The sequence below is a fragment of the Canis lupus genome, chromosome 36 (assembly GCF_011100685.1).
Source record: "Canis lupus familiaris isolate Mischka breed German Shepherd chromosome 36, alternate assembly UU_Cfam_GSD_1.0, whole genome shotgun sequence".
NCBI classification, from domain to species: domain Eukaryota; kingdom Metazoa; phylum Chordata; class Mammalia; order Carnivora; family Canidae; genus Canis; species Canis lupus.
In genome coordinates this window covers 25,666,088-25,690,737 of record NC_049257.1, presented here as the reverse complement: position 1 = coordinate 25,690,737, position 24,650 = coordinate 25,666,088, and the positions used below count along the sequence as shown (strand labels likewise).

Below are 24,650 nucleotides of genomic sequence, written 5' to 3'. Positions count from 1 at the left end.
AGAACAATTAAGATTATCTGATAATTAATTAGACCCAAAGCAACATATTATGCATGTTGTATATGTGATTGTATATAATTTTCAAGAGAACTTAGGAATTAGATATTTATATTATTTCCACTATAAAGTTAAGAAACTTGAGGCATAAAGAAACTAAATGGACTTGCTCAGGATCATATAATTATGAAGTGTCAAAGATAAATTCAAACTTAAATCCAGCATTAACTCTTCTCTTCTTCCTTGCCAACAGAACCCATTTTTTTCTCAATTATTCACTCTCCTCTGCAAAGACAAGTGATTCAGGGAAGACGAATCCCAGGCCCAGGGTCACAATGAGTGAAATCCTAATTGATTTAAATCAGTAATTAGCCTCCAATTCCCTGATCAATGAGTTTATATATGGATGCATGATGCAATTCTGGCATCAGAATTTTATGTTCTGGAACATAAAAGGAAGACTGATGGGAGTGTTGCACAAAAGCTTTCTTCTCCATAAAATGGGAGTCTGGAAAACCTATGCATCCAGGTCTTGTATCTGGGTATGATGCGGGAAACTGATACAACAATCTCGCTATAAGCATAACACTAAATCTAGCATTAAAGGTGGTGCTATAGAAAGATGGAGGAAACCTGAGTCCTTGATGTTATCGACCTGCTGATTTTAAAGAAGCCCTTCCTGGAGCCAACCTACCTCTAGTTTTCTTTTTAAGGAAAACACTAAATCTCTGTATTAGTTAAGCCACTTGAGATTAGGGTTGATGTCACATGCAGTGGAGAGCATCCTAACAACCGCACAGATCGCCTGTTTCAAAGCTCAAATTCTTAATCTCTAATCCATCCAGGGAGTCATCTTACCCTAATAAGAAGTCCTAACACAAAAGGCTGATTTCTAAGTTAGCTACTTAGAATTCACATCCTATTTTCCTGTAAAACAAAAAGGTTGATTCAGTTTCCAAGGTAGCCCACAAAACCTACTGATTCCATGATACAGCTCAACAATAATAGATGGTCCTTGGGCAAGTATCGAGTACTGGAAAGTCAGATACTTAAGACTTTTCTCATTAAATGCAAGGTTTTTCCTCATTCTTTGCCATATTTTATCAACAAGCCTGCCTCCAAAGTATATTTTGCCTCTGTCTACTGTCCCCCACTTTTCTCTCAATTCAGTCTCCGTCAGTCTGAGTCACTATCGTCTTTGATGCTGTCTGTCTAGACACAGCTCTGCACCGGGAGCTTGCTGTCCTTCTGTCCCACTTGGAAATGGGGGCTGAAGGTAGGGTGGAGCATCCAGCTCTCTTCTGTTCCAGGATCCTGGGAATTTATTTGGGGTGTATTATCACTCTCTTCAAGATTTTTCTGAGTTTGGAGAAGGTCAGGCAGGATTCAGGGTCTCTTCTCAAGATCCCTTCTGTCTTCCTTTCTGACTCCTCTTGTTAAACCGAGGGCATGTGTGCACAAAGGAATGAAAACTCTGCTCTGACTCATGTATTCTTCTGTTGTCTTTTCCTGGGCCTTTCCTCCTTTCACAGGATCTAGACTTTGAAAAGTCGAGTCCAGGAACAGGAGTTTTCTCCCTTTCGGTAATTGTGTTTCACGTATAACTTGAATCAGTGAATGAAATCATGGCTGACTATATGGACAAAGGGCCACAGGATTAGAGCAAATATTTTTAAAAATATTTTGGGATAGCATATTTCACACATGAAACAGGGCCTGACCAAAAATGTTAACATATATATATATATTTTTAAGATTTATTTATTTATGATAGACATAGAGATAGAGAGAGGCAGAGACACAGGCAGAGGGAGAAGCAGGCTCCATGCAGGGAGCCTGATGTGGGGCTCGATCCCGGGGCTCCAGGATCACACCCTGGGCCAAAGGCAGGCGCTAAACTGCTGAGCCACCCAGGGATCCCCAAATGTTAACATATATAACATGCATTGAAATATACAAAAAATGACTGTTTAACAACCACTAAGACTAGAGATTCTCTGCTTCTCTTTTTATACATCTGTGCCTTTATTCAACAAGTATTTATGCAGGACAATCTATATACAATGGTAATTATTTATCTATTATTATTTTGCTATTCTGTTTGGCTCTTGTTAACTCCCTCTTATCATTCTGGTCATATTTTAGCCTCACAGGTTTAGAAAGAAATATAGTCTTTATCTTCCCTCATACTCCTGTCTTCCAAATATATCTCAACTCCTCTAAGTAGGTTCTGCCCCTACTCCATTGAGAAACTGACTTTTCTATTTTACAATTAAGTAACATACAGATAATTCTCATTTGTAACATCAATATAAAATCTTCATTAATTAAGATACCTTCATGGAGATTGTCCTGCCGGTACCCTCTCAGTAGTTCACCAACACTCTCCATTGCTAAGTTCGTGTAATGCACAGTCGAATCTTGTTTTCTTGGCGGAGAATCCATGAATTGGCAAGCTGTGAATGGATGAGAGCGGTTCTCAAACTTTAGCATTCATGAGAGTCACCTGGAGGACTTGTTAAAGCGGAGTGCTGGTCTCCACCCCCCAAAGTTTCTAATTTAATAGGTCTGGAGTAGAGCCTTAAAGTTCCCAGGTACTGCTGATTCTGCTGGTCTAGGAACCACATTTTGAGAACTCCTGCATTAGGGAATGTCAAAATGAGGCTACAGAAAAGAGAGATAGAATGTTAGAAATGTAATGGTTAGAATTTTAAGGTCTTATTAAGAGTGTAGCCCAAGTATTATTATGAGATGATCTTGTGCTGAAATGCCTCCTTCGACCAGGAAATTCCATCATTGAACAGGAGCAAAAAGTAAGAGGTGCTGAATTGGAGATTAGCTGTGCCTCATAGCAATGAGTCTTGGGCAAAGGGGGAGGGCCCTTCCTTTGATTTGTGATGTGGTCACATCTCCCAGATCTGAGAAACTGTAGGCCCTTAGGCTTCATTTCTGGCCTACAGGCCACCCTTTTCCTTCACCCTAGCACTCTTAGTAGGCCTTGGAAGGATGCACAATTGGATGAAGAACAGAATGCGCTTCTCTTACTTCTCCAATTAGAAGAAGTAACATATCTCTTCCCTGAAAAATGGGGCAGGAAGACCAATACTAGGTAGATATTATGTTGTGATAATACGTACATAACATGAAAGCTACCATTTTAGCTATTTTAAAGGGTATAGTTCAGTGGAACTAAGTACAGTGTGGCACTACTATCTCTACTCTCTATTTCCAGAACTTTTTCATCATCCCAAAATAACTCTGTACCCATTAAACAATAATTCCCATGCTCTTCCTCCTCTCAGGCCCTGGAAACCTCTGTCCTATTTTTTGTCTCTACAAATGTGCCTATTTTCCTAGGTAAAATTTTAAAGTGGGTAAAAGTTATTCTTGGAGATTCCTCCCACTGCCTCGTTATGATCCTTGGAAACTTTACATTGTTCTTTGGCTCTCCAAACTCACTTTGACTGACTTCTTACTATAAAATGTCTCAAACACCTCCATCCCCATGAGAGGATACCCTCCTTTTCCTTCATGTCAGAAATGAAGATCTGCGTAGACGAACTCACGCAGATGTGTAAATAACTGGGGTTCTTGAGGACTTTCTTTGTGACAGACACTTTTCTAAGTGCTTCCCTAGACGATTCCATCTTCACAACCCCACCATTAGGGATACTATTATTATCACTTCTCTTTAACAGACAAAGAAACTGAGACTCAGGTAGGATGAAGCACATTTCCCAAGACCACACAGCAAATATGTGGTGAAGTCAGGAGTTTGACTCCAGAGGCAGTTCTCCTAACCATGGAGGATGCTTATTAATCAGAAAATTTGGTAATTAATGGAATGTGAAGCTTTGTGCCTAATGGCATGTATTCAAAGATATTTTTGAGCTAAAAGAGCACTTTCTGGTGGGAAGCCAAGAGTCATCAGCCAGGCCTAGGGCAGTTTGCTGCTTCACCCATTCCCCCATTTCAATCTCCCAGCTGACTCCAAAAATACAGTCTGAATCCCAACTGTCCAAGCAACTTGACTCCTTCTCAGACTCCTCCTGCAATATTCCCCTGGCCCTTTCTGCCTATACTTGGGGACGGAACCTCCTCTTGCTAAGCCTCTGCTTCCATGGGTGAGTACAGAGGGGGCATAGAGCCCTCCTTAGGCCTTAACATGAAGAAAGCTCCATATGACTTTAACATTCTCCTTAGCTGGTCTTGTTTTAGCCAAGATTTGTCTCTTGAGGATTAAGCTAAGGTCAGCATAACTAACATGTCTCCCCACACCTGTACCCCACAAGTGTGCAGTCTTAATAGTAATATAATGGTCATTTTTTCACAGTTCAAAAAAAAAAGCTAATAAAACCAAAAGAACAAAGTTATCGCATAGACAGAAAAAGGAAAGAAAACTGCCAACAACAACAATAAAACTGTTGAAATAAGTTTGTGAGCCTGCCATCTTAAATCCTTTTTGGAACAAGACAAGGAATAAATAAATAAATAAGTGTGCTCAGGTGTAGACTGGAAGAATTAATTCAAGAGTATCTCACACTCAGGAAGCAGGTTACTGGCAACTCACTATGGCATTTTGAATGTATCACCTTTTCTCATCCTGACATTTAATTTATTGTACTTCAAAGTACCCTGAAATTCTATGACCATCCAGATAGATCTATGAGAGAATGATTCAACGTACCAGTCTTGGAAAATAAATTTGAACATCCTTTGACCAAAAAATTCCCTGGTGGGCCAAATTCCCTTAATTTTTTTTTTAAGATCAATTATTTTTTAAATATTTTATTTATTCATGAGAGACACAGGCAGAGGGAGAAGGAGAAGCAGGCTGATGCGGGACTTGATCCCAGGACCCTGGGATCACGCCCTGAGCCAAAGGCAGATGCTCAACCACTGAGCCACCCAGGTGCCCCAAGCTCAATTATTTTTAGTCCTAAATTTCAAGCTAGAGATGGGTTAGATAATAGTGATTATTCACATCAATATTGCCTGAAAGTGAAGGTAGTCTGGGTACCTAGTAAGAAAACATACGTTTGAGGTAAAGTAGAGCTGAGCAGTTAAAAACTCAAACCCCATCGAAAGATGAATGGATAAAGAAGATGTGGTTTATGTATACAATGGAATATTCCTCAGCCATTAGACACGACAAATACCCACCATTTGCTTCAACGTGGATGGAACTGGAGGGTATTATGCTGAGTGAAATGAGTCAATCGGAGAAGGACAAACAGTGTATGTTCTCATTCATTTGGGGAATATAAATAATAGTGAAAGGGAATAGAAGGGAAGGGAGAAGAAATGTGTGGGAAATATCAGAAAGGGAGACAGAACATAAAGACTGCTAACTCTGGGAAACGAACTAGGGGTGGTAGAAGGGGAGGAGGGCTGGGGTTGGGGGTGAATGGGTGATGGGCACTGAGGGGGGCACTTGACGGGATGAGCACTGGGTGTTATTCTGTATGTTGGCAAATTGAATACCAATAAAAAATAAATTTATTATTAAAAAATAAATAAATAAAAACTCAAACTCTGAGATCAGACTTGAGCTCAAAAGTGGCATGGCCACTACTGGTTGTGTGGCTTGGAGCAAATCACTGAAGGTGTCTGTGCCTCAGTTTATTCATCAGTAGAATAAGGGTACTGATAATCATCGTATTCTCCTCATGGCGGAATTGTGAGGATTAGAGCGTGGCTCCTGGCCTGATTCATTGAAACTAATAGAGTCAGCAGCATTAGCATCTCTGAGTAAAGCTTTAGTATTACTCTTAGGGTTTTGGTTTGTTTTTTGTTTTTGTTTTTTGATGGGAGGCTGCAGTCAGCTCAGAGCACAGGTATGTGCTCATCAAACAAATAACACTAATGGATTAAACTATGTGGGAGCTACTTACCCCAAAAATAACCATACTGCAAAATGATCAACTTCTGTTAATTCTCCCAGCCATCCCTGGAGGGCTCACTTGGAACATATTTACCACATGAGTTCAATACCATCCTGAGCCCAGGGCCACTGCCTCCCTCGACACTGCCCCTCATTTCAGAGTGCTCACCAATGGCTCATTTTTGGAGTGCCCCTCCCCATGGGGTGATAAGTCTTCAAGCCAAGAAGTACTTGAAACTCATGCCCCTCTTCTCTCTTTTTGGGTCCATGGACTATAGAATCCCCTCCCCTGCCCATTGTGCTCCTCTCTCATATTCTGGACACTGAGACCCCAGAATTCTCTGCCCAAAGGACCCCTAGCCTGTCTCCTAAGTTTTAAGGGGCTTCTTTCATAGGTCTTTCCTCCTGAGATGGCCAGACCACTTAGGTCTGTGGTCTGTGTACCTCTCCACCCCTACAAGAATGGCCAACAAACAGCTACTTTCAAAGCTGGGCAGGTTGATTAGAGTGAGGAGGGAGGCTGCAGTATCCACCTGCTTATGCAGTAAGGCCTGAGCCGGAGGTTAGGTAGGTGCAGAAGGACAGCGGCCGCCAGCTGGCCCAACCTTGTCTTGTAAGGAGTTGAGAATTCTCAAGTCAAACTCAACTTGCCAGGCTTTTGTGAAACTTATTAAAAGGTAGGGGGATAGAACACATTTAACAATTCCATCATTTGATATTTAACTATAAAATATTTAATTATTTGGTATTTGGGAGAAATGTGCTCCTGCCCTGGGACCAGCAAATGTTTAGGGGTAGAACTGAATGACTTGGTGGCTTATTGAAATGTATCCTTTACAAGAAGAGTAAATCAAGAAAAAGAAAATTTCAAACCTAGGAAGCCAGTTTCTAATTACATCCAGCACTTGAATCTTAATGCTCAGTAGGTGTAAATGTGGGCACCGATTGCCTGGAAATAGCTGTGTGGGTACACTGATATAACCGTTTTCCAAGAGTCCACTGTGGACAGAAATATTTTCACTGATATAATTGTAAAAGTCAAAATCTCATGACCTCTCTTTCCGTGGCTGCCTCCTTTATTCCCTTCCTCTTGAAAATTTTCTAGTTCAAAATATAAGCCCTTTGGGAGTTGTGTCATCTGATTTCAAGAGAAAATTTGGGGTATAAATAGCTTCAAGGATCAGTTGAGCACTGATTGGACAGAGGATCAGTTTTTACAGCTCCCCGGCCCCCCATCTATCCATAGCTCATTTTCAGGTACTCTTCACTTTCTGTTTTATTGACACTCTTAAAACAAAAAAAAAAAAAAGAAAGAAAGGAAAGAGAAAGAAAGAAAGAAAGAAAGAAGAAAGGAAAGAAGAAAGAAAGAAAGAAAGAAAGAAAGAAAGAAAGAAAGAAAGAAAGAAAGAAAGAAAGAAAGTCACATCACACAGAAGTATTTCTCAGAGGTTAACAGTGATAACATTTTACACATTTATTTTCTATAGAGTGCATTATTAGAATTCCTAAGAAAAATGCACCAGTGACTATGTTTTCATGTTGTAAGATATTTAAACACAAAGTCTTTATTTTTTTAAGAGCACTCATGATGTAAAGCAGTATGCTTACTCTGCCATCTAACATTAGGATGAGGAGTAATTGAGCTCTTAGAGATTTTGAAAGCAAAATTAATCACAGTATTCCAGATCCCATTTTATCAACCCTACATGCACAAATTTATTTCAAAAATGAAATGAGGGCAAAATGTAGTCTTACGTGTTTTCCATGTGACATAATCTTAGGTGAGTATTCAGATATTTTCACTTGTCTCACATAGATGGATAGGAAAACTGTTTATGTTTATGATAATTCTCTAACAAAACCCCAGGATTGCCCTTCCACATTATACTGTAGTTTTTGCTTCTGCCCAGTGAAACCTGAAGAGTCCTTGTGCTCAGAGGCAGGAAGGCAGAGGTATAAGGCAGGTGGCCAGGAGAGGGAGAACAAAAGGGAGAAGATGGAGACGGAGAGGAGTGGGGAGAAATATGTATCATTAGGTGTGTTAGTTTTTTAAAAATTTATTTATATTTAGGTTTTATTCACTTGTCTATCAAGTTTCTTCTCTCCAAACCAGAATAATTATTTTAATGAATCTGCTACAACTTATTGATAACTTCCTTGAGAATGTCTTGTATACTCTACTTTAGAGATGAGTCTAAAAGAGTTAGTATTTAACAGAAACACTGACTTCCTGGGCTAAAGGCATGTAAACAGTGTATTCAATTTTTAAAATTTCTTTGTACTTTGCCTATAATTCAAAATACCATAAAAATGTTTAATGTGTTTTCCACACCAAATATACATGTTGCCCCATAATTTGCTTCAAAAACTGTAAAGGGGTTATTCAAATGCAAATTATCCTAAAGGCAATGAAGGAGATGAAGTCACTCCCAGGCTGCTAGGACTTCTAAAGACCAAAATTTCTCCTACCATCCCCATTCTCACTCCACTCCTCAAAGGTAATCACTTATAATAGTTTAGCGTAAATATCTCTGGATGTTTTCTAGACACTCAGTAGATACATATTCATCTCCTACTCTGTGCCATGCACTGTTGTAGGTGCTGGTGATACAATAATGCACAAAAACAGACCAACTCTCTGCTCTCTTTATAGTTTAGTGGATTAAACATAAAATGAATAAACAATCCAGTAAACATACAACATTATATCAAGTAGCGGTAAATGCTAGGAAGGCAATAATAGAACAAAAAGACAGAGGTGTTTCCCAGTTGAGTAGGGGGGTCAGGGAAACCCTCTTTACCTGAATACAGTGAGAAAATGACCCCTTTCAAAACTGGTAAGAGAGTCAAAGCAAAGTGAACAACAAGTGCAAAGAAAGACTCTGAAGCCAAGCAAGGCTGGCAAGGTGGAGCACAGCAAGGAGGCCAGTGTTGCTGGAAGAAAATGAGTAAGGGGAAACTGATGAAAAGATGAAGGTAGAGGTAGCACTTGTGACAAGCTGTGTAGGACTTTATGAATTAGTTCTTGACAAGGTCTGACTCAACTTTAAAAGAGCATTCTGGCCGCAGAAGAAAGAGACTGAGGGCATCAGGACAAGAACTGGAGGACCAGTAGGAGGCTCCTGCAGTAGGCCAGGAGAGAGAAGATAGTGGCTTGGCCTCTCTCTCATTCATTGCCGGTCAGGATGCAAAACGGAACAGCCACTTTGGGAGACAGTTGGGAAGTTTCTTTAGAAAACTCAACATTCTCTCTCTCTCTTTTTCTTTTCTTTTTTCTTTTCTTTCCCTTCTCTTCTCTTCTCTTTTCTTCCCCTTCCCTTCCCTTCCCTTCCCTTCCCTTCCCTTCCCTTCCCTTCCCTTCCCTTCCCTTCCCCTTCCCCTTCTTCCCCTTCTTCCCCTTCTTCCCCTTCTTCCCCTTCTTCCCCTTCTTCCCCTTCTTCCCCTTCCCCTTCTTCCCCTTCCCCTTCTTCCCCTTCCCCTTCTTCCCCTTCCCCTTCTTCCCCTTCCCCTTCCCCTTCCCCTTCCCCTTCTTTTCTTTTCTCAACATACTCTTACCATACGATCCAACCATTGTGGTCTTTGGTATTTACTCAAATGAACTAGAAAAGTCTGCATACAATCATTTGTAACTACTTTATTGTAATTGTGAGAATCGGAAGCAACCAAGATGGCCGTAGTTCAATATAAACACAAACTAGTATATCCATACAATACGTTATGATTCAGCAATTAAAAAAAAGAGCTGTTAATACATGAGAAGACAGTTTGGTGCCTAGATCCATAATAGCTAAAAGGGCATTTTAGTTCCTTGCAAATGATTTTTGTGTTTCAAAACCAGAGGTATAACTGATGTGCTCTATTAAGTGAACATTAATATAATGGAGTTGTGCCTTTGTCATCTATTGGGTTTTTAATCCATGCAGTAGTTACCACGTAGTGTTCATGAATGATAGAAATAGTCTTTCTTAGCCTTTATATAGTATATATTATATATGTATAGCTTTTATATATATGAAAACCTCTATCTCCTTAGCCTTTATATTATTAGAGAGAATGAGAGAGAGATAGAGATTGAAATGGATTAATTACAAGGAATTGGTTCATGTGATTGTGGGGGCTATAGGCTGGAAATCTGCAGAACACGCTGACCCTGGCTAAAAAATCTGGCAGGAGCCAATGTTGCAGTCGTTAGTCGGAAGGCAGTCTGAAGGCGGAATTCCTTCCTCGTGAAAGAATCTTTGTCTTAAGGCCTTCAATTAATTGGATGAGGCCAACTCACAGTATGTAAGATAATCTACTTTACCCAGTCTACTGATTTAAAGGTTAATCACCTCCAAAAAACACCTTGACAGCAATATGTACACTTAGGCTAATGTTTGACCAAATAACAGCACCACGCCCTAGCCATGTGTAACGTATAAAATTAACCATCGAAGAGGTAGGTGTTGCTTTTTCAAAATTTTCTTTTAGTCACAGGCTAGCATATCTCATGCTTTCCTCTTTACACACTCTTCCTTTATGTCTGTATCCACAAATGAATTCACATTACTCTTTCTCCAAGATTATATGTGCTCTTTCCTTCTTCATGAATGACATCATGCATCATGATTAAGAATTTCCAAAGTACCAGACTCCTAAGTCTCATATCTCCATTCAAAATCTCATTTCCATATGCTGATTTTGTCATGTTTGATGATCGGTCTTGGGTAATTTATGAGCTTAGGACATACAGCTGTAAAGTCCTCCACATCAAATTTGCAAAGAATCAATGGACCACCGTTACAGCGTGTCTCTCATTCTACTTTGAGTAGCTGATAAAACGAGGCAGCAGTAGAATTCTTGGAGCTCAGTGACATCACAGGATTACACCACAATGAATTCCCATGCCACCTGTTCTGTTCTGTGGTTTTACTTATCACTGAATAAGTAATAATAGAAATGGCATAAGCCCTTGAATTTTCAAACCATGTAGTGTAGTGTCTTGCTGCCATGGGCTAAACGATCCAATTTAAAATGGACAAAATGCTAAAAAAAACATTTTGCCTTGAATTACAATGTTGGTGTATTAAGAGTAAGTCAAAACCACTCAAACATAAGTTCCAAAAGAAAGTTAAAAATGAATCAAAGTAAGTATTAATCAGTTCTAACTTCCAGTTATGTAAGGCTTTTCTTAATCTTCATATGCATACATGTAGTTTTGTAATTCCAGAATTAATTGTATATATTTTGTCATAAGGTAATTTCATAAATGCATTTGTGCATAGTGGCAATGACTGCGCTCTGAATGTTTATAAAGAGCAGCATGTAGAGGTCTTCATGTAACCTTTTGTGACTCTTTGAGATAGCATTGGGTGCTGTGGGTGGGCTTTCTATTTTTTTTTTTCCCTTCCCTTGGTTCCTGCCCTCTCAAAGATGACTTCTTCTAGATGCTTTAGCACACACACTGTCATTCTGCTTTCCATCAGCTTATGATCCGTAGGCTTCACTCTGTACAAAGAGCTTTACCTAAGCACATGGAACCCCAAAGCCAAAACTCAAGTGTGCTAAAAATAGCTCTGAGTTATCAAATTGGTGCAGACACAGAAATAAGGAAGTCAGGAGGCAGACAGGTGGCCTGTGTTCTTCCCAGAAGCAAACCTCAGTCACTCTGTAGAGTGTTTTTGTCATTTGTGGGGAGCCTTTCACACCATCTTCTCAGTTCAGACCTTTGGGAAGTTCTGGATCACTGGAGCTGACCAGCCTTACTGGCAGGTATTACCACCCATCAGTCCTGACAGTGTTGTCTAACCTGGAGCTTAGAGAGGACAGGGGCCCTCGGCCAGCAGTTCTCAGCATGCCCTCAAGATAGCATCTGCACTTAACTGCAGGTGTTTCTCTTCCTCTTCCACTGGCATTGTCACCTAAAATGAGCCTTCAAAATAATCCATCTTTTTTTTTCTTCACGTTTTAATCTGTGATGTTGGTCTCAGAATGAGTATCTTTTAGAGTCCTTGATATATTATTTGCCTAAAACTTAGAGATACCTCTCAAATGAAATAGCACATATGAGTGACTTTTGTAGACTCCAAGGACTTAAGCAAGCAGCATGTGCTATCTGTACTATATACACAAGATCGTTACATATAAGGCGACTTCCATAGCTTCTATTCTCCTGTTGTCTTTCCACTCCAATTACCTTCCTTAATAACAGACATCTGTTGATGAACTCTCTTCTCTAATTTAGTTTTATTTATGACTAGGATAGTACATTAGTTGATATATTCTCTAGACTGGTATCACGGTACTGGATTTGGGAAGCTGCAAATGCTCAAGACCATTGCTTGCCTTCAGAAGACCATCAGTTTGAGAAATTCAGAGCTTTCCAAATGTGAACCCAAACATTTTTCTTTTTTAGGTACCTCATATTAAAGGATGATCAGAGAGTGATTGCTGTATTTTAAATCCTATTGCAATGTTTGGTTATCAGTTTTCCTTCACTTTTTCCTAAAGTTTAAATATCGGTATAAACTTTTACAGAAGACTGCTGGATACTGAAGATGAGCTCAGTGACATTCAGACAGACTCAGTCCCATCAGAAGTACGGGACTGGTTGGCGTCCACCTTCACGCGGAAAATGGGGATGATGAAAAAGAAATCTGAGGAAAAACCCAAATTTCGAAGCATTGTGCATGCTGTTCAAGCTGGAATTTTTGTGGAAAGGTAAGTGAAATTGTTAGTATCTCAAGACAATAAAATTTGGAAGGCAAGAGATATACTTACCATATCAAAATTACATGAGTCAAATATTTTACTTATTGAAGAAAACTTCAGTTATAAGTATACCCAGAATGAGCAAAAGTAGAACTTTATTATGAGCTTGCCTTAACAAAAATGTTTTGTCCCGGATTTATTACTTTTATTTCTTTTAAATTGATGTTAAATGCTAAAAGCAAAGACTTTTGAATGACCAGTGCCCTCAAATGTACCTCTGTAAGCAATTGTTTAAAAAATTGCAACGCATTCATGTTACACAACTAGTTTCACCTGAATAAAATGTCACATTTCATAAAACAAATTCCATACTACATGCTCAAATCCAACAGGCCTTTCTCTGCATTAAAGCAAAAAGAGCATTCCCTCTCCATCATGGAAGAAAAGCTCCTTATGTCTGCTTTCGAAGAGTTGTTTTTTTTTTGTTTGTTTGTTTTTTTAACATTTCTGTCGCTGAAACAAGGAATATTTGATGGCCCCTAGAAGCACCAGATCAAATCACCATAGGTTCTGATGTGAAATACATGTTAATGTGGCATGATTTTATATTTGGTTAGCCCTTAGGAATACAGTCGATTTTTCTGTGTAGAAAACAAGTGTTTCAGCATAAAACTAAAGAAAAGACTTGAAGTAAACACATGACATCTGACAATTTTGAAAACTAGTTATTAGAACCCCCTTAGATGAAGAAAAAATTATACACCCCTGGTAAGGTGCATAAACTGGTCCTTTGCCAGGTAGGACCAGAAGCCTCCAATAGGGAGGCAGGGCTGGAGAGAAAGAGTATCTATAACCATATTGCCCTTTTTCAAAGACAATTTAGGAAAGTGTGTGACAGTTGCTGATTTTCATTTACATCAAATCGAAAATATCCCCATAGTAGTTCAGAAAGTCAGTGAGAGAATCACAGATAAGAGAAAATATGTGTGATTTGCCAAAAGAATGTATATTTTGTCTTTTTAAAGAAAATATTGTAGAACTTGGCAGGCTAAAAAGGATGCAAACTGAGGAAGTAAATTTCTGTTTCCATTCAATAAAAGATTAAGATTCCTGTAAAGTAAATTCTCATTTGAGAATTGGTAATTCTCAAATGGTAAATTCTCATTCTTTTCATATGCTACATAAAATATTTGGTTTAACAGAGTATGGAAATATCAAATACACGTAAGGAAACTAAACTAGCAAGCCGTCTTGAAGAAATTGGTATGTTACAAACATGTGGAAATGAAATCTCTTTTATTACTCTTGTATCCCCATTAGGAGGTGCATTAAAAATCGGGCCATATGTTTATCTTTCATTTTCAAAGATAATCGCCTTCAATTTTGGAAATTAGGAAGCCCTCCTGAGTATCTCTCAAGTCTTCCCTCCCAAGACCCAGTGCCTCTGCAGCTCCCCTAGCAATTCACTTCTCCAGATAGACCTTGAATCTGCTCACTTTCCCACCTCTGCTCCTGCAACCCCAGTATCCAGCTCTGGGATCTGCCATCTGCTTTCCAGTTGGGCCTCTTAACTTCCCCAGCTGCCCTCTCCAAACAAGTCACTCTAACAGTGACTGTATGAAATATAAATTAGTCCCTGTCACTCCTAAGTTTAAAAACATCTGATGGTTTTCCATTTCACTTGGTATTAATGGCGACTTCCATATCATGGTTTTTGCAGGATTAGGCACCTTATTACTTTCTCGCCTCATCAAATGCCACCTTCATTTCTGACTGAATATCTATATTCTGATTTCAACCCCATGAACACCCCTAACTCTTTCTCCCCTTGAGACCATTCATCCTGTTATTACCTCTACCAAAAGTGATTTGCCCTCCCTTTTCCCCTGGCTGGCCCTTCCTGTTTTTCCAGAGGCCTTCCCTGATGGCTCTGTACACAGTTCATCACTCTGTCTACCCTAACCAGTGGTTTAAATCATAGCACTGAATGCCGTCTATAATCGTCTAATTTTTATTTATTGCCTGCCTTCACTCTTCAGTAAGCCCCAGGAAAGCAGCAACTGTCATTTTCTTGCTTGCCATTGGTCTCTTACCTAACACAGTGTCTGACATGAGGTAGTTTTTGGTTTGGGGGCAGTTCTTTTGAGTTTTTGAATCACACATTGCAAATACAGTCAAAACTTCCCAAGGCCATCCACCATATTTCCAGTTGGACTTTCACCACTTACAGGAGCCCAGGAAATTCCTGGTTCTTTTTCAGCAACTTATCATGTATCAGCTACTTGCTCAATGTGAGGCAGCTCTGGTAAGGTTCCGCCCCCCCACACACTGATTCTGATCCCAGTCACCCTCCCTTTTTGTTCTAATGTTCTGTTATGGATTGTGGGATTAGAACCTGATAATGGGGGAGTTCCTCTATCTCCTCAGAAGGATAATTTTCTTGGTCTCACTTTACATTTCTTATAATGAGAACACACATGGACATTCCTTCCTCAGCCTCCTCCAGGCCTAAGAGATCAGCACCAGCGTCCCCACAGAAGCCAGGGAGCCCTGAAGACCAGAGCACTGGCTGCCGAGGAGTGAAACAGGGACATTAATAATAATAATGGCTTTCTTGTATTGAGTCCTTATTATATTATGGTACGCATTGGTATCATTTACTGTTCACAAAAAGCTTATAATTATCCTCATTTTACAGATGAGAGGCATTAAATCGTTTTGTAAAGGTCCTGTAGCCAGTAAGTGGCTAGTCTGTGATTTAAGGCATGTCTTCTCTTTGCTTCATCCTACCACTGTTCTCTACCATCAAGTCCCACAGGTTGAAAGTTACTTAACTTTTTGAATTTCTTACTCCTGGTTATTATATTGACCTTATTTTCCTAGTCCATTATCCTTTTATTTCCCAAGTCCTTCCATTGTTTAGTAATAATGACTAGAAAAATAGATAGAAAAAGACTGTTGTCTGCAAAACAAAAACAAAAACAACCCACAAGACAACTAAATATCATTATTGACAATCATCCTTTTCTGGATCTGTTTTAGTGCAATTACTAATTTCCTTGCCCTGAAAGACTGGAATAATTATGCCTAGCTCAATGGAGTAGTTAATAGAAGTATTCTTATCTATAAACTGAAATCTTCCAAGAGAGATAGAGAATAAGGATAATTTTTTATTATAATCAATTACCACATTCAAAAATTATTTAGTCTTTTAAAATAAACATTAAATGGAAATAGTGAAATAAAGTAATAAGGTCTCTGTGATAAAATGGCGAAATACTTTTATCAAGGAGGCCTAGGTTAGAGATAAACATAAATGCAATATTTGAATTCTAACTTAAAAGAAATCAAGATTAAAAAGAGAACCATGAGGGGCACCTGAGTAGCTCAGTTGGTTAAGCGAATGACTCTTGGTTTCCGTCAGGTCATGATCTCAGGGTCCTGGGATCGAGCCCTGCACCAGGCTTCCTGCTCAAAGAGAAGTCTGCTTCACCCCTCTCTGCCCCTACACCCACTGGAATTCTCTCTCTATATATAAAATAAATAAATAAATCTTTTAAAAAGAGAGAAACATGAATTATTTGGCATTTATTATCTTTAAAAAAGAAAGGTTTTACATAGAAACCAAGTAATATGTTTTATGGATTTTTAATATAAGGTACATTGAATCAAAAAGTTAGTGTCTAGGGGCACCTGAGTGGCTCAGTCAGTTAAGCATCTGACTCTTGGATTTGCTCAGGTCATGATCTCAGGGTCGTGTGATGGAGTCCTGCATCTGGCTCTGCACTCAACGTGGAGTCTGGTTGAGATTCTCTCTCCCTCTCCATCTGCCCCTCCTACTCGTGCTCTCTCTCTCTCTCTCTCAAAAATAAATAAATTATAAAAACCTTTAAAAACAAAAAGGATTCGTGTCTTCTGTAGTGGTTTTATGAAATTGCAAATTATTTTCCAAATGACTGTTTCTTATATTGACCTCCTTCATACAAATTAATGATATAGTCATTAAATTATGATTTTATTCAGGCATTTGTGGAGAAGTTACAACAGTATAGTCTAGGAATGCAGCTTGCCAATGGACTAACAATAGGAAAATGAAGGGACACAATTCATAGTTAAATTCTTTCTTCCCAGGACTTTGTGGATGAACCATGCATCTTCCAGTTCTGAATAGAAGTCTAATGCCATTCCTACACATTAGGGTATCACATAGATTCTCTTGTCAAATGAACTAATGGAAGAGTTGTATATATTTGGTTTATGTCATTTTGGTTGCTCATCAGAAGATCCAACAAATGACTAATTAATAATATTTTTATTGATGCTATTATAAAAATGGAAATAACTTTCTTCTGCATAAGGTTTCTTAATTTTTATTAAATGATAATTCAGACAACCTTCAGCCATTTTTGTCAATATGGTCTGCCATAGTATTTTTAAATTTAAAAAAAAGGAAGCTGTGGAAATTCTGGTGATACTACATGTTCTTTCTCTCATGATTTCCATTTTATATATATAAAAAAAGAAACAAATCCATAAAAGAAATATTTTAATGACATTCAGCTTCCAGCCTGAAAATTTTGGCACATAAATGAACACAAAACAAGAATAACTCTTCTGTCATTGATGTAGTGGCATGCCAAAAAGCGTTGTTGCACATACAAAGGACAATCTCTTTTAATAGGATGAAGTGAAGAGAAAGATGTCAATTATATTGACTTAGTAGGGTGCTTGTGTGTAGGCAAATTCATATAAGCATACGCCACATTGTAGATTCTCAATAAATGTTGACCATAGTTATCATTGTTGCCACAAAGACAGCCTGAAAGTAATGATACAAGGTGAACAAGTCAAAAGTAATCTCTTCCCTTATATTTAAAAAATAGTTGAAAACTTCAAGTATATGAGTCATATAAATACTTACTTTTCTTTTTCAGGATGTACAGAAAGTCCTATCACATGGTTGGTTTGGTATATCCAGAAGCTGTCATAGTAACGTTAAAGGTGAAATAATTTCAATTATTTTAATTTTTCAAATAGTCATTTTTTTCAAATCTTATTAAAATGGCTGGGAGAAAATAAGAATGGGTCTTTGTTGCAGCTTGTGTATTGGTACATAAAAAATACTGTAGCCATTTACAACATGTCTTGTGTTCCAAGTCATGACTCATTGTAGACTTACATGAGGATTGATTTGCACTAACAAATTATATCCATGCATATGCATATGTGTGCACACACATATGTGATTTTTTTCTTCTTCATGCTTTATTTAGGTAGATCTTGAATTCAGTGTTAAGAAGGCACTAGGACTTGTCAGAATATACATATTTTTTATATATATATTACAGGAAAGTTGCATGTGTTAAAAAAAGATGTTCCAGGACAAAACTTATATGAAAGAAATTTGTTTAGAATTTTAGGTCTGGGAAAATATAAAAAGATAAAATTAAGAAAAGAAAAAGAAATTTGTCTCTCTTATCTCTGCTTTTCTGTGGCCAAGACCCAAATGCAGTATGAAATATGTTAGAAATAGCTGGAGTCGAAACTCTGAAGTGGTGACAGTTTTGGGTCCAGTTGTCCCACTGCTTGTGTACCCATGAGCTCTGTTCCTATTTCTAGAGGCATTTTGCAGGCTCACCATTCGACATCTCTTATTTCTTTCTATCATTTAATTTGGGTGGAGAAATTCAACTTTGTCTCCTCTAACAATTTCATGGTGGTTTTCTTATATCACCCAAGAATTTAAAGGACACTGGCAACGGACCATCCTGAGTTGCTTTATTTCTGATTTATTAAACTCCTTTTCTAGTTTAAATTTATATTGCTACTTATATTCTTTGGTTAATTTCCTTTTAAGCATCCTCTTTGCATATTTTTTTCCTCTGCTGCATATTAGACTTTAATCTTATTAATTTTAGTTTTTCTTGGATACTTTTTTATATGTTTCTAAAGCTATAATAAAGACAAATATATAAGTGAAATGTCACATTATAGGATATTAATTACTTCTTGGATCTTGTGAGGTTTTGATTTTCCCAACTGTGGGCAAGAATATAACTTTTTAATTTTTTTTATTTTAATAACCTTTATGTGGAAACCAACACAATATTTTAGTATGAGAGAAAGTAAACACTTTTCTAAAATACAGGATAGAAAAAATGTAGAAACGAACAGGTGGAAGGAGGAAATATTACCATTAAGGAATATTTTTAAATAGGTCTTGCTTCCTGAGGTACTTCTTGTCTTGTTTGTTCTCAATGAAGCATCTGTACTAGTTTATAAATGTAAATCATCATTGTTGATAAAAATCCCCCACAGTGGAAAACTAACTTTTATTCAGTGGGAAACCCCTAGCAGGAACTATAAACAGCAGCTTCCTAGCAATCTGAACTAATTCTTCTGTGTTAGCTTTGGAATTTGATCAAAGATTTGTTGGCCTCATTTGAGATTTACTGATGGTAAGATGTCTTCTAACACAACCTTCAGAGATTTTAAATTCACAAACACATAAAGCAAGTGTTTGGGGATCAAACCAGGGCCAAATGGAAGGAATTTAACAAAGGCATACAAGCAAATAAAAAAAATATCTCATTGGTGTTTTCAAGTGATTAAAAATACCATTTGAAGCTGTTATTGCTATTTTCAAAAACAGTATTTTTAAAAGACTGTTTGAATACTTTTTATCAGATTCTCAGTTTAGTTTCAGCATGTTACAGTACAGATAATTGGCCTCTGTAAACATTTGTTAAATGAACGAAGTTCTAAATAATCTCAGCTCAAATTAAAAATTAATGCACAGTCTTAAGGTTGCCTACCCAGTACTAAACCTGCTATGTGTATGTAAACATACACTTTGCTAGTAGTTTCTAATAATCCTTACAATTTACTGTTGTTATTTCTTTAAATTTTTAAAATTTTAGCAATTAAAATTTTATATTAAAACCTCTTTAGTATATAGGGTTGATATCACTGTTACAAGTCCATTTTATGAACCTCTCTGCAAGATTTCATCCTGGCCTTACCTAAAGCAAAAGGTCATGAGGTAGCTGGAATGGTTTGGCATACTTGCTCATTGCTTTCTCTCCTCCCACTGTCAGTGGAGTTTTTCCAAGGGTATGTACTCCTTTCCCTACAGACCTGCCCACTTCCCTAGGGAATCACCTGAAATGCTGTAATTACTTTCTTCCTCCCTCTCCTCAATCAAAGGCCTCACTTCCTTTCCCTTTCCCTCTGTCCCTGGAGGAAAGTATAAATGAATCAGCCAAGGTTAGAGTGAGGAATAAGGTAGTCCTCTATCTTTCTAGGGTAATTGCATCTTAAAAGAAGACATAAAATATCAAAGCTTTAAATCCAAGGACTAACTCTTAGAGTGGAATTTCAAGCCATGTAGAAGGTGGTGGTTGGGAAAAAAGAAGCTGGAACCGCTTTCCCCTATAGCTCCACTGACATTGACATCACCTGCATACCTGTAATTCTACCTCAAAATGAAGCCCACTCTGGGAAAGTGATTTTTGGGGTGGATTTGAAGAGAGATGGAGAATGAGATCAGTATTACAGTGTTATGGGGTTTATTACATCCAGTTTGATAACTCTGGGATTAAGGGAAGATTTTAGCACTTACAGCACATGGTATGGCCTCACTTTTGTAAACCCAGGGATACTAAGTGCCTCTTGTCATCGCAGACACTGGGGAAAATATACCCTGATGTTCTAAATTGAAATGTGACCTGCTGAATCTACAATTCTTGATCTTTCCAAGAATTTTTTATAGAAAGAAACAACTCTATAATATTGTCATCTAAAGTATTTACTCCTTTTTTCTTCTTACAGGACGTTGATAAATGGTCTTTTGACGTATTTGCCTTAAATGAAGCAAGTGGAGAACACAGTCTGAAGTTTATGATTTATGAACTGTTTACCAGATATGATCTTATCAATCGTTTCAAGGTCAGAAACATGGAACAAAAGTAAAATGCTCCTAGAATTAGTTATCTGAGTAAGAATTAAAATGCAGAGCCATCAAGTCATCAATCAGTGCATTTCATGTTTCTAGTCGGCAGGTCCCAGGCCTAGGGGGATGAGTTCACCACACGGTGTAGCTATTTTCCATGACTCATTGACATATTTCCACACGGATATCATGGGGCCATGGTAGCCCCATTCCAACAAGATACAACATCCCCCTGAATTACTCACAGAACAGTCATGTAGAGATTGGGAGCTGTGTTTTTGTTTTTGTTTTAATATAATATCTTGTTTCCCAAACACAGAATGAACCTTTATTGGTAGCTTTTCTTAAACTGAGATGAAAGAGCTTCTAATTAATTTCATTTAGAGCCACTTAAGCAACAGATTTGATCCAGATTTTTGAGCACTCTGCAAGGTGTACCTTTCCTCATTACCAATGGGATCATGGCCTTTTTGAGCTAGAAGGTACTGGGAGGTCATTTATTTTAATCCCTTGTATTACAGATAGAAAAACTAAACTTCCCAACTGTAATTGGGAACTTTACCCTTTTAAGAACTAGCCTTCTGTCTTGGCTCTGGAAAATATAAACATTTAAAGATGACAGTATGGGTAAGATTTTTTTTTTTTTTTTTTTTTTTTTTTTTTTTTTTTTATGGGTAAGATTGTTATTTCATCTATCTTAGTCAAAGACCCGGAGGTTGCAATCTTTCTCAGGATTAAAAGCTAACAGGTTAATAAAACAGTTTTTCAGAACAACCTACATTTAACTTCAAGAACCTACTGCTCACATCTGACTCATATTTGTGTCCTATCCCAAACATTGTTGTGCTCATGTTGATTTAGTGCTACTATTTTGGTCAAAATATAATCATAATTATTACTTTTCGCAGATTCCTGTTTCTTGCCTAATTTCCTTTGCAGAAGCTTTAGAAGTTGGTTACAGCAAGTACAAAAATCCTTATCACAATTTGATTCATGCAGCTGATGTCACGCAAACTGTGCACTACATAATGCTTCATACAGGTATCATGGTAAGAAAGTTTTTGTAACTGAAGTCTGTTAGTTTGGAATAGTTTGGCATATCAAATTCCTTTCTTTTACGTTGCCATTGTCCCTTTAATGCCCATAGAAGTATTGTAAGAAATGATCTTTTGGATTTATGAGGGTTAATGAGTTGTTCATAATATACATTTTCCAAAAAAATATTTTAACTCTGTGAAAAGATATCCAGAGGCAAATGCAAATATACTGCAAAATTCCCAAAATTTGAACTCTAGAATATTTTTGTTCATAACCTATTTTTCCTGTAGGGATCAGCCAAAAAAAATGACCTACATAAAAAGTCTTGGGATAAAAGCTACAGTGCTCTTTCTTCATATTATCATGTTCTCCCAAGCTGACCTCTGTGGCTTTTTCTCCTTTAGTTGCATTGCTAATCACAATCAAATCCTAGTAGGGATTTCGGAAATTATTTCTATGAATTTTCCCAAATTCTCCTTCCTCTTCTTTCCACATGAATGAATCAGTGACTAACTCAGCAATGCAATCTGGAGACAACCTGAGTAGATGTTAGGAATTCTGACACTGCTTGGAATTTCTTGGTACCTTCTTGATTCTTTTATGCGTCAGCCTATGCTGAAGCAGTGCCATAAACTGCATGTAAATAGAATGCTCCACCAAATCCCACAATATGCACTAACTATTTTGATTTTAGAAGTCACACACATGTTCTGTTGGGTCACTGGCACTCCGATCTATGTAACTAATACTCTCTGGGGCCCAGAGATCCTCAATACCTCATCTGTCCACACCAGAGACCGTTCTTAATCTGGTCCCAAGCAATGCCCCAGGGCCACAGTATGTCATCCTGAAGATCTTGAAAATATACAACAGTTGCATGATTCTTCAACTTTATCATACATAGAAAATTTTCATAACAATTTTATTTTCCCCCAAGAAACAATAGTGTGTTGTTTACTACACATACAGTCCATTTTCTGTGGTTCATCCAATAGTGTCTCATATTATGATTGAAGAAATTATCTACTCCTCTTCATCTTTCTTTGCCTCCAAAACGTTGCATATCCACCAATGCCTTGGGCCCAGATCCCACTTCTAACCTGTGTTTCAATGATCTGTTTGTCCAAAACAAACTGCTCTAAAACTAGTGGCTTAAAACAACAACTCATCAATATCTCCCAAGGGTCTGTAGTTAGAAGGGTCCCAACTAGCAGGTTCTCACTTGAGGTTGTTGATAGATTTACAATTAGCTAGCAACCATGGCTGAAGACATCTGGGGACATCAGTGGGCAGGACATCCATGGAGCTTCACTTACATAGCTGGCAGTTATAATGGCTAATGGCTAGCAGATCAATTTTTAATAAAGGCTTTCAATAAAGGATTTTTTTGGAGTCTTACCACCAATCCAATAGACATACACATTCTACCACAAAATTACAAAGTAATGTAACCTGCTCTGGAGTTAAGTCCTATTTAGGGGAGAAAGAAATCTCAAAAATTTAACTTATGAAATAGCATGGCCCCCTTGTGACCTTGTAGAAGGCTGAATGAACTGTGTGTGTTGTCACCCTCAGAGCTTATGTTTTTCTATTGTAAGACATATGTACGGGCATCCCAGACTTACGGTGTAACTGTGCCCCTCGGCTGAGATCAGATGCAATCATGGCGGGACTTCCTTGGTCCTGGGTTGAAGCTTACTCACTCATCTTTCCAGGAGTCTGGTTTGACATGTAAAGGGAAGTAGAAGTTAACAATAATAAGTAGAAAATAAGGGCAGCCCAGGTGGCTCAGCGGTTTAGCACCCCCTTCAGCCCAGGGCGTGATCCTGGAGACCCGGGATCCAGTCCCGCGTCAGGCTCCCTGCATGGAGTCTGCTTCTCCCTCTGCCTGCGTCTCTGCCTCTCTCTCTGTGTGTGTCTCTCATGATTGAATAAATAAAAATCTTAAAAAAAAAAAAAAAAAAGTAGAGGGCAGCCCCAGTGGCTCAGGAGTTCAGCGCCGCCTACCTTCAGCCCGGGGTGGGATCCTGGAGACCCGGGATCAAGTCCCGCATCAGGCTCCCTGCATGGAGCCTGCTTCTCCCTCTGCCTATGTCTCTGCCTCTCTCTCTCTTTGTCTCTCATAAATAAATAAATAAAATCTTTTTTTTATAAAGTAGAAAATCAAGCATTCAAAGCCATAGCTGTAAGATTGATAAACTTTTAGAAAGTAGTTACATAGCCTTCTTTATAACTGTTTCTAGCACCTGAGCGCGCGCGCGCACACACACACACACACACACACACAGAAATTCTTTTAAAGTTCCTTTGGTTTTATAAGACTTGACTTTCACAGCTATTTCTTGACTCTTTGCCTCCTGATAGCCACAAATGCTGTTACACTTGAAAAAAGCCACTTCGACATCTTCCTGGTGAGAGCTACTTGCTCTTTCCTTTCTAAGGCCTTGGTCCTGAATCCAGTAGTGAGATGGTTTTCATTTTAAGTGTAGCATGTCCTCTTTCCTAAATTCTGTGGCTTTGAAAAAGTTAACTGAGAAATGAAATATTTAAGTGCCGCTCTGAAAAGTAATGCCTCCTTCAGGATAATCAAATATCTACTTTAATTAGGAAATGCAATGAGGAGATATGTACTGTTTTATGAGGGGAGGTAATCAAAATTCCATCATTTAGAAATATGTTTCTGCTTAAGTAATTTTTTTTTTTTTTGCTATCAGTGTAAAGACAGCCAAATAAAAGCCTATTTCAGCTTCAGAACTTCTCTTCTGAAGTTGACATCGAAGAGATGAAGGATGCTGTATTATTGGTAAAAGGAGAAATTCATATCCACGGTGTGACTTTTGCCTCCAACTTGTGAGGAGGACTCTTTCCCGGGAATAACAAGCCATCCTAACTTCTCTGGAAGACTGGGGAAATCTGGCCTGGCCTGGCCTGACTGCTAGAAAGTTGACATTAGTAAAGATCACATAGTCCGTAACTTACCAATCATAAACATAACTTCACTCTACTTTAGCAGGTTCCATGGGGGGGGGGGGGGGGGGGAACTGGTTTCTAATTGATTCATCCTTCAGCAACGTGTCAGTGGGCTCTTTA

General features: G+C 38.3%; 1 protein-coding gene across 1 annotated transcript in view; it reads left to right on the top strand.

Moving 5' to 3' along the window:
* Positions 1–24,650, top strand: part of PDE1A (phosphodiesterase 1A) — a 230,042-nt gene that overhangs the window by 147,759 nt on the left and 57,633 nt on the right. Inside the window, exons 3-6 of the mRNA NM_001003091.1 lie at positions 12,398–12,580; positions 17,506–17,572; positions 20,402–20,518; positions 21,431–21,571. Coding sequence (NP_001003091.1) covers positions 12,398–12,580; positions 17,506–17,572; positions 20,402–20,518; positions 21,431–21,571 — 508 coding nt within the window. The remainder of the gene's footprint in view (positions 1–12,397; positions 12,581–17,505; positions 17,573–20,401; positions 20,519–21,430; positions 21,572–24,650) is intronic.